Source organism: Alexandromys fortis, unplaced genomic scaffold (assembly GCF_014885135.2).
Source record: "Alexandromys fortis isolate MF-2015 unplaced genomic scaffold, M_Fortis_MF-2015_v1.1 scaffold_780, whole genome shotgun sequence".
NCBI lineage: Eukaryota > Metazoa > Chordata > Mammalia > Rodentia > Cricetidae > Alexandromys > Alexandromys fortis.
The window spans coordinates 20,570-31,733 of NW_026068646.1; the positions used below are offsets into that span (position 1 = coordinate 20,570).

Here is an 11,164-nt window from a genome sequence, read left to right on the forward strand (position 1 = left end):
GGAGGCCAGGCTCAGCATCACTGGGAAGAGCACATTCAGCAACCTCTAGAGAGATGCAGGAGACATGTTCACCTGGGGAAACTATTTGAGGCAGAGATCAAGGAGAGGAAAACTCAAAGGAAGAGCTAGGGGCAGTGAGGGCAGTGAAGAATGGTATGGTTGGGGAGTTTGAAAACCCCCATAACCCATGGTTTATGTTAACATCATCAACTATGGTGTGAAAATACTAAGTAGATTATTCCAGACATATGTTATCCCAAGCTTCTAGTTTTAGACTATTCTGAATAATGTGATAAAATCTTTACAACTTTCTTGCAATAGGTGGAGTAAATAATTCATGATATTGTTTTATAAAGTCAACGTTAGCCACGGCACTGAATGATACACAAGTCAAACATGGAAACACATGCTCACAAGACTTAGGCAGTGTAAACTAAACTGTAATGTGTCTCTGAAAAGACTCAGATAAAAGGAATTGACAGTTGTCCTCAGTGCTGTTGCATTTGTTCCTTTCATTAAAGCCTCGTGGTACTGGGCATAAGAGCTGGGGATGGCTACACCAAATTGCCTTCCACTAAAAAATGTGTGTGGGTCATTTCTAGTATTTAATATTTCTTATCAATCACTTATTTCTAGGTTCACTAGCCCTTGAAAAGAGCCATGCATTTGTTCTTATCTGTTATTGGAAGAGAAAGGCAAATTTATGAAAGAAAAATGTTACTTTTTAACAAGTCCTGCATTTGGAGATTCACACACACACACACACACACACACACACACACACACAAATTACTCTATCGTGATAGACCCACAAATGAACACATCACACTGCTCCATTAGCATAGCCACTCAAACACTGGCTAAGTCCCAAGTCTTGTATATCTCACTCAACTTCCACACAGTTAGAAAAGACTTTCTGAAGCCATAAAGCTTTGGTTATGGTTTTAGACTTTCACTGTATTTGCGTTTTTATACATTTATCAGCCACAAATTGGCAAAACTACCAGGAAAGTTTAAACTAGAAAAAGAATGCTCTTTATATCCCTATTATTGGCTTATGGGCCCTTGCTACATCCTGTCCTTCCTTGTCACCTTACGTCACCCTTCCTTGTTCTCCTGTCTAAGTGTTACACCATGCTCACACTCACAGCTCTTCACACTGTGCATCCCAGGCTGGGACATGCATATGAGGGAGTGCATGGGGTCTCTTTCTTGCTGAGCTTGTGTGACATTATTTAATATTTTACTTTGTAAATCCCCAACTTTTCTACAAGTTTCAATTTCTTTATGTCTGAATAACTTTCTGCTTTACACATGTACCACATTTTCATTATCTGTTCATCGGTTGATGGACATCTAGGTCAGATCTGTTTTGCTGCTATTGTGCACAGGGCAGCAGTAGACATGGATGTGCAGGTCTCTGTGTTATGATGTAGTGTTCTCTCACATATGCCCAGGAATGGCATAGCTGAGTCCCAAAAGGTCTGTTTGTAACTTTTAAAAGGTGTCTCAATACTGGCTTTATCAGTTTATACTCCCACCAACAGTGAGTAAGTCTCCCTATTTCTGCAGAGTTCTGACATATGCTGTGAGATTTCTTGATAATTGCCATTCTGAAAGCCTCTAATGAGAGTCAGCATACATTCATATGGATTTAGTGTATACAGGACATGATACAGGAAGGCCTCAGTCAAAGTTTTGGTATCAAAAACTATTAGATCACGCCATGTTGTGCATGCTGGTATTTTGCCATATTCAAATCCATAGAAGTGAGGCGTTTTCTCTATTTGGTCATTACAAAAGCAGGATGTGATGCAGGATCATAGGAAAAGAACCTGTAGAATTCCAGCCATCAGGAAGAGTCCTAGTAGGATAATAACTATGATTTCTCTAGGGTATGGTGTCTTTAGTGCCTGCACTCAGGAGGCACAGCCAGGAATTCTGAAAGAAAGAGACCCCATGCACTCCCTCCTATGCATGTCCCAGCCTATAATGTACAGTGTGATCAGCTCTGAGTGGAGCGTGGTGTAACATGTAGACAGGAGAACAAGGAAGAGTGATGTAAGGTGACAAGGAAGGACAGGATGCTGCAAAGGCCCATAAGCAATGAATAGTGCTATAAAGAACATCCAGATAGGTATAGTTCACAGAGTGAGATCCAGGCCAGGCAGGGGGACACATAGAGATTCTGTCTGCAAGCTCAAAATACAGAGAAGAGAAGTATTTTCTTAGAGTCCTACATAAAGGTTTTTGATGGGAAACCACCTTGCTAGGAGGAGTCTCTTAGTGATCAGTAATGAAAGCTACAGTCCAACACACACCTCACAGTGGAGAGTGAATGCTTAGCCAAAGAGATGAGACACAGAAATGTTTATTTATGATATGTATTTGCATTATGTCTATTTTAGTGAGAGAAAAAAACCCAACCATTCTGAGCCCTGAAGCTGGGGATGTTACCTGCCCAAGAGACTGGACTGCATTTGGGCGTAAATGTTTTTATTTGTCTGAAAACACAAGTAACTGGACATCCAGCCAGACCTCCTGCATGGAGCTGGAGGCTAATCTAACCCAAATTGACAGTCTGGAGGAGCTGGTAAGAAAGGATCGGGAATTGGTTTGTTGTTTGCTCATGTGTGCTGTGATAAGAGCGGCGAGGCTGTGTCCCCGACACCCGGCCGCCTGTATGGCTAGCTTATGCCCCAAAATAATTACACAGAAACTGTATTCTTTTAAACACTGCCTGGCCCGTTATCTGTAGCCTCTTATTGGGTAGCTCTTACATATCGATATAACCCATTTCTAATATCCCGGTAACACCAGGAGGTGTCTTACCAGGGAAGATCTTAACCTGCATCTGTGTCCGGTAGGAGAATCATGGCGACTCCTTGACTCAGCTTCTTTCTCCCGGCATTCTGTTCTGTTTACTCCGCCTACCTAAGGGTTGGCCTATCAAATGGGCCTAGGCATTTTCTTTATTAATAAGAAATCAATCCCACATCACTTGTGGAATATGTCTTGCCTTGCCATAGAGAGCTTAAAGCTGGAACATGAGGAAGGTTCCCACCCTAGGCATTGGGCACATGGGGTACATGTTAGCATGTGCCATTTGTGATGGTAACACATCTGACTGTAGCGCTGAGACATTCCAAAGATATTCTCTCTTATAGTGCTAATAATACTCAACGTGCGAGGCCAAACATACATTTGAGATTCATGGTGGTCATACAAGTCTTTGTCTGAGCCGGCGTGTGTTGCAAATTTAAGGTGACAACTGTTAATAACTGTAAATACAGACTTAACAAGGGACTTTTACAGCCCCAGAAAAAGGGGTAGCTGTCAGTTTACTATGGTTAATGACAGGAAAATGCATTCACTGAGAACTGAGAGTTATTTAGGCTCTAAAGTTCCTGGCCCTCCGTTCAAACCTGCTACCATCCCAAGAGGAGGCTGTAGGACAGAGACTCAAGGCTCATCTGAAACTGAGAGACACACGTCTTTGCTTTCTGTGTTTTTGACAGGATTTCCTGAATAGAACATATGGGCATTCTGTTGCTGCGTGGATCGGACTGCACAGAGAGTCATCAAAGCAGCCTTGGATGTGGATAGACAATACTGAATATAAGAACTTGTATGTTTTCAGAAAGCTTTTTCTTTTACTATGTTCAAGTGTTGTGATTGTGTGAGTTATTGTGCAAGCTGAAATGCTGAGTCATATGAAGAGAACTCAACTTGAAAGGGAGAAACCCTTGGGCTGGAGGTGTGCCTTGGGTCTGGTTGTATGTTACATAGAGTCTCCAGTATCCACATCTTGGCAAATTTACATCTGTCAGAGTCACCTAGTGTTGTTTCACTCCTAATCTTTAGCCTGATGATGGCATCTGGGGAAGATGCTGTCTGCTCTCAGCACTTAGAAATCTTTCCTTGCTGAAAACTGCCCTTGTGGGATGCAGACAGAACTGCTGATGGCCACTAAGGGCTCTGAATCCCCGGGAAGCCACTGCAGAACTGCTGGATAGGACTTGTCAAACAGCTGTGCGCACAGCTGCTTCTGTCACTGAAGCAGAGACTTCATGGGTTTAGGGAACCTTCTCTAAAGTCTCATCATCAAAGGGCACCCAGGACAGTGTTTGGATGTGAGCATAGCCATTTTGAACAGACCCATTCTCTGGCACAGTGAATGTCCATCATTAAAGACCTTTAGAATTAACTAAGTGCATTTTCACCCCCTTTCGTACATGTGAGAAATTCTTCAAGATAGAATTGAAAACCGCCTTGCAATGCTACCCATGGCTGAATGAAGTTCATGTGAACATGGCAGAGAGCAGCAGTCAAATGCTTTGTACACACAGTACAGGGTCCAATATGGATGAATGACAAAGGAATGGTAACCAAGTGGAACCCTGAGAATGAAAAAGTCACTAGGTGTAACACTAGTGCTGGTGGTTTCTCTTGGACTCTGCCTTTCTGTGATTAGTGCTATAAACAAGCAGTGGACATGAGTGAGATATCATTGCTGGAGGGAATGCAGTGGCCGACTCTGCAGACATTTTGTTTGTTTTTTGTTTTAGGACACTCATCCGAGGAGTTGGAAACCATGCCTACCTGAGTGACAGAGGGATCAGCAGTAGCAAGGACTACATACCTAGGAGGTGGATTTGTAGCAAGCCCAAAGCTATACTTTAGTAGATTCACAGCTTGTATAGAGAGTGTGTCAAAGTCATCATGAGAGATCTGTAATATGTCATCTACAGTTACAGCATTATTTTTTATCTTAAATAAATATAACAAGCAATTCATATTCTGTGGTGACATCATTGGTGAAAATTATCACAGACGTCTATACTTACGGGTACTTGGGAGAGTATGGGTGATTCTAAATTAAGTAAGTGTTTTGCTATGGGTTGGCCATATGAATTACAAACACATCAGTATTACTGACCCCCACTTTTATGGCCAGACAATGAAATTTTTTTCATTAGCTTTTCCTTTGAATGACAGGTACTTTTAAAATTGAAGAGAGGAGTTGGGCAGTGGTGGCAGATGCTTTTAATCCCAGCACTTGGGAGGCAGAGGCAGGTGGATTGCTGTGAGTTTGAGGCCAGCCTGGTCTAAAGAACAAGAGCCAGGACAGACTCCAAAGCTGCACACAGAAATCCTTTCTCAATCCCCCCTCAAAACAAACAAACAAACAAACAAACAAACAGTGACAGGATTGAGTCAAGATGGGTGAAACACAGGGCTCCTGCAGAGGGCTAGAGGGAGACAGAGCAGTGGAGTCTCTCCTGTACTCTCTCCCCTTGGCCCTGGGAATCCTGCAGCAGACTGCACCAGAGGTCTGGAGTCACCCAGAAGGAGCCTCAGACCTGGGTGCCACAGCTGCTGCAACCCAAGCCAGAGCTGGAGTGAGGCCCTGCTGTTAGAAAGTCAGGGAAGAGTGGCTGAAAGAATGGCTCTATCTCCAGTAAATGTGCCTTGGCATGTATGTAATTTCTGTTATCAGAACCTTTTAAAAAATATTTGAAGATTGATTTAAGATGGTGACTCGTAGGGTGGGTTTTTCTTTTTTTCTTGTTCTCAACCTGGAATCTCCACTGCTGTGCAACTGCCCTCAGCCTGCAGGTGTGATGGTCATACCTACAGTGCATTCACTGAGGGCACAGAGATGTGCAGAGACCTGAAGCTCCAGTAGATTCTGTCCCCAGATGCCCTGCCTATCTGAAAGATCTCCATGTCTCTGGGCAACAAGAGCATATCCCAGACCGGTGCTAGTGATAGTGTACAATCACCCTGGCTCTGAGAAACATCAGTATGTCTGTAATGGAGACCTATTTATTTTCTTGATTGGACCTCAAAAATCCTAACACTGGCAGGATGGTNGGGTCATTTCTAGTATTTAATATTTCTTATCAATCACTTATTTCTAGGTTCACTAGCCCTTGAAAAGAGCCATGCATTTGTTCTTATCTGTTATTGGAAGAGAAAGGCAAATTTATGAAAGAAAAATGTTACTTTTTAACAAGTCCTGCATTTGGAGATTCACACACACACACACACACACACACACACACACACACAAATTACTCTATCGTGATAGACCCACAAATGAACACATCACACTGCTCCATTAGCATAGCCACTCAAACACTGGCTAAGTCCCAAGTCTTGTATATCTCACTCAACTTCCACACAGTTAGAAAAGACTTTCTGAAGCCATAAAGCTTTGGTTATGGTTTTAGACTTTCACTGTATTTGCGTTTTTATACATTTATCAGCCACAAATTGGCAAAACTACCAGGAAAGTTTAAACTAGAAAAAGAATGCTCTTTATATCCCTATTATTGGCTTATGGGCCCTTGCTACATCCTGTCCTTCCTTGTCACCTTACGTCACCCTTCCTTGTTCTCCTGTCTAAGTGTTACACCATGCTCACACTCACAGCTCTTCACACTGTGCATCCCAGGCTGGGACATGCATATGAGGGAGTGCATGGGGTCTCTTTCTTGCTGAGCTTGTGTGACATTATTTAATATTTTACTTTGTAAATCCCCAACTTTTCTACAAGTTTCAATTTCTTTATGTCTGAATAACTTTCTGCTTTACACATGTACCACATTTTCATTATCTGTTCATCGGTTGATGGACATCTAGGTCAGATCTGTTTTGCTGCTATTGTGCACAGGGCAGCAGTAGACATGGATGTGCAGGTCTCTGTGTTATGATGTAGTGTTCTCTCACATATGCCCAGGAATGGCATAGCTGAGTCCCAAAAGGTCTGTTTGTAACTTTTAAAAGGTGTCTCAATACTGGCTTTATCAGTTTATACTCCCACCAACAGTGAGTAAGTCTCCCTATTTCTGCAGAGTTCTGACATATGCTGTGAGATTTCTTGATAATTGCCATTCTGAAAGCCTCTAATGAGAGTCAGCATACATTCATATGGATTTAGTGTATACAGGACATGATACAGGAAGGCCTCAGTCAAAGTTTTGGTATCAAAAACTATTAGATCACGCCATGTTGTGCATGCTGGTATTTTGCCATATTCAAATCCATAGAAGTGAGGCGTTTTCTCTATTTGGTCATTACAAAAGCAGGATGTGATGCAGGATCATAGGAAATGAACCTGTAGAATTCCAGCCATCAGGAAGAGTCCTAGTAGGATAATAACTATGATTTCTCTAGGGTATGGTGTCTTTAGTGCCTGCACTCAGGAGGCACAGCCAGGAATTCTGAAAGAAAGAGACCCCATGCACTCCCTCCTATGCATGTCCCAGCCTATAATGTACAGTGTGATCAGCTCTGAGTGGAGCGTGGTGTAACATGTAGACAGGAGAACAAGGAAGAGTGATGTAAGGTGACAAGGAAGGACAGGATGCTGCAAAGGCCCATAAGCAATGAATAGTGCTATAAAGAACATCCAGATAGGTATAGTTCACAGAGTGAGATCCAGGCCAGGCAGGGGGACACATAGAGATTCTGTCTGCAAGCTCAAAATACAGAGAAGAGAAGTATTTTCTTAGAGTCCTACATAAAGGTTTTTGATGGGAAACCACCTTGCTAGGAGGAGTCTCTTAGTGATCAGTAATGAAAGCTACAGTCCAACACACACCTCACAGTGGAGAGTGAATGCTTAGCCAAAGAGATGAGACACAGAAATGTTTATTTATGATATGTATTTGCATTATGTCTATTTTAGTGAGAGAAAAAAACCCAACCATTCTGAGCCCTGAAGCTGGGGATGTTACCTGCCCAAGAGACTGGACTGCATTTGGGCGTAAATGTTTTTATTTGTCTGAAAACACAAGTAACTGGACATCCAGCCAGACCTCCTGCATGGAGCTGGAGGCTAATCTAACCCAAATTGACAGTCTGGAGGAGCTGGTAAGAAAGGATCGGGAATTGGTTTGTTGTTTGCTCATGTGTGCTGTGATAAGAGCGGCGAGGCTGTGTCCCCGACACCCGGCCGCCTGTATGGCTAGCTTATGCCCCAAAATAATTACACTGAAACTGTATTCTTTTAAACACTGCCTGGCCCGTTATCTGTAGCCTCTTATTGGGTAGCTCTTACATATCGATATAACCCATTTCTAATATCCCGGTAACACCAGGAGGTGTCTTACCAGGGAAGATCTTAACCTGCATCTGTGTCCGGTAGGAGAATCATGGCGACTCCTTGACTCAGCTTCTTTCTCCCGGCATTCTGTTCTGTTTACTCCGCCTACCTAAGGGTTGGCCTATCAAATGGGCCTAGGCATTTTCTTTATTAATAAGAAATCAATCCCACATCACTTGTGGAATATGTCTTGCCTTGCCATAGAGAGCTTAAAGCTGGAACATGAGGAAGGTTCCCACCCTAGGCATTGGGCACATGGGGTACATGTTAGCATGTGCCATTTGTGATGGTAACACATCTGACTGTAGCGCTGAGACATTCCAAAGATATTCTCTCTTATAGTGCTAATAATACTCAACGTGCGAGGCCAAACATACATTTGAGATTCATGGTGGTCATACAAGTCTTTGTCTGAGCCGGCGTGTGTTGCAAATTTAAGGTGACAACTGTTAATAACTGTAAATACAGACTTAACAAGGGACTTTTACAGCCCCAGAAAAAGGGGTAGCTGTCAGTTTACTATGGTTAATGACAGGAAAATGCATTCACTGAGAACTGAGAGTTATTTAGGCTCTAAAGTTCCTGGCCCTCCGTTCAAACCTGCTACCATCCCAAGAGGAGGCTGTAGGACAGAGACTCAAGGCTCATCTGAAACTGAGAGACACACGTCTTTGCTTTCTGTGTTTTTGACAGGATTTCCTGAATAGAACATATGGGCATTCTGTTGCTGCGTGGATCGGACTGCACAGAGAGTCATCAAAGCAGCCTTGGATGTGGATAGACAATACTGAATATAAGAACTTGTATGTTTTCAGAAAGCTTTTTCTTTTACTATGTTCAAGTGTTGTGATTGTGTGAGTTATTGTGCAAGCTGAAATGCTGAGTCATATGAAGAGAACTCAACTTGAAAGGGAGAAACCCTTGGGCTGGAGGTGTGCCTTGGGTCTGGTTGTATGTTACATAGAGTCTCCAGTATCCACATCTTGGCAAATTTACATCTGTCAGAGTCACCTAGTGTTGTTTCACTCCTAATCTTTAGCCTGATGATGGCATCTGGGGAAGATGCTGTCTGCTCTCAGCACTTAGAAATCTTTCCTTGCTGAAAACTGCCCTTGTGGGATGCAGACAGAACTGCTGATGGCCACTAAGGGCTCTGAATCCCCGGGAAGCCACTGCAGAACTGCTGGATAGGACTTGTCAAACAGCTGTGCGCACAGCTGCTTCTGTCACTGAAGCAGAGACTTCATGGGTTTAGGGAACCTTCTCTAAAGTCTCATCATCAAAGGGCACCCAGGACAGTGTTTGGATGTGAGCATAGCCATTTTGAACAGACCCATTCTCTGGCACAGTGAATGTCCATCATTAAAGACCTTTAGAATTAACTAAGTGCATTTTCACCCCCTTTCGTACATGTGAGAAATTCTTCAAGATAGAATTGAAAACCGCCTTGCAATGCTACCCATGGCTGAATGAAGTTCATGTGAACATGGCAGAGAGCAGCAGTCAAATGCTTTGTACACACAGTACAGGGTCCAATATGGATGAATGACAAAGGAATGGTAACCAAGTGGAACCCTGAGAATGAAAAAGTCACTAGGTGTAACACTAGTGCTGGTGGTTTCTCTTGGACTCTGCCTTTCTGTGATTAGTGCTATAAACAAGCAGTGGACATGAGTGAGATATCATTGCTGGAGGGAATGCAGTGGCCGACTCTGCAGACATTTTGTTTGTTTTTTGTTTTAGGACACTCATCCGAGGAGTTGGAAACCATGCCTACCTGAGTGACAGAGGGATCAGCAGTAGCAAGGACTACATACCTAGGAGGTGGATTTGTAGCAAGCCCAAAGCTATACTTTAGTAGATTCACAGCTTGTATAGAGAGTGTGTCAAAGTCATCATGAGAGATCTGTAATATGTCATCTACAGTTACAGCATTATTTTTTATCTTAAATAAATATAACAAGCAATTCATATTCTGTGGTGACATCATTGGTGAAAATTATCACAGACGTCTATACTTACGGGTACTTGGGAGAGTATGGGTGATTCTAAATTAAGTAAGTGTTTTGCTATGGGTTGGCCATATGAATTACAAACACATCAGTATTACTGACCCCCACTTTTATGGCCAGACAATGAAATTTTTTTCATTAGCTTTTCCTTTGAATGACAGGTACTTTTAAAATTGAAGAGAGGAGTTGGGCAGTGGTGGCAGATGCTTTTAATCCCAGCACTTGGGAGGCAGAGGCAGGTGGATTGCTGTGAGTTTGAGGCCAGCCTGGTCTAAAGAACAAGAGCCAGGACAGACTCCAAAGCTGCACACAGAAATCCTTTCTCAATCCCCCCTCAAAACAAACAAACAAACAAACAAACAAACAGTGACAGGATTGAGTCAAGATGGGTGAAACACAGGGCTCCTGCAGAGGGCTAGAGGGAGACAGAGCAGTGGAGTCTCTCCTGTACTCTCTCCCCTTGGCCCTGGGAATCCTGCAGCAGACTGCACCAGAGGTCTGGAGTCACCCAGAAGGAGCCTCAGACCTGGGTGCCACAGCTGCTGCAACCCAAGCCAGAGCTGGAGTGAGGCCCTGCTGTTAGAAAGTCAGGGAAGAGTGGCTGAAAGAATGGCTCTATCTCCAGTAAATGTGCCTTGGCATGTATGTAATTTCTGTTATCAGAACCTTTTAAAAAATATTTGAAGATTGATTTAAGATGGTGACTCGTAGGGTGGGTTTTTCTTTTTTTCTTGTTCTCAACCTGGAATCTCCACTGCTGTGCAACTGCCCTCAGCCTGCAGGTGTGATGGTCATACCTACAGTGCATTCACTGAGGGCACAGAGATGTGCAGAGACCTGAAGCTCCAGTAGATTCTGTCCCCAGATGCCCTGCCTATCTGAAAGATCTCCATGTCTCTGGGCAACAAGAGCATATCCCAGACCGGTGCTAGTGATAGTGTACAATCACCCTGGCTCTGAGAAACATCAGTATGTCTGTAATGGAGACCTATTTATTTTCTTGATTGGACCTCAAAAATCCTAACACTGGCAGGATGGT

The 11,164-nt window shown here is 43.2% G+C and overlaps 1 protein-coding gene across 1 annotated transcript in view; it reads left to right on the forward strand.

Moving 5' to 3' along the window:
• Positions 1-11,164, forward strand: part of LOC126495994 (C-type lectin domain family 2 member E-like) — a 20,803-nt gene that overhangs the window by 5,389 nt on the left and 4,250 nt on the right. The window contains exon 2 of the mRNA XM_050133583.1: positions 7,697-7,881. Within this exon, the coding sequence (XP_049989540.1) occupies positions 7,834-7,881 (48 nt within the window). The 5' untranslated portion in view covers positions 7,697-7,833. The remainder of the gene's footprint in view (positions 1-7,696; positions 7,882-11,164) is intronic.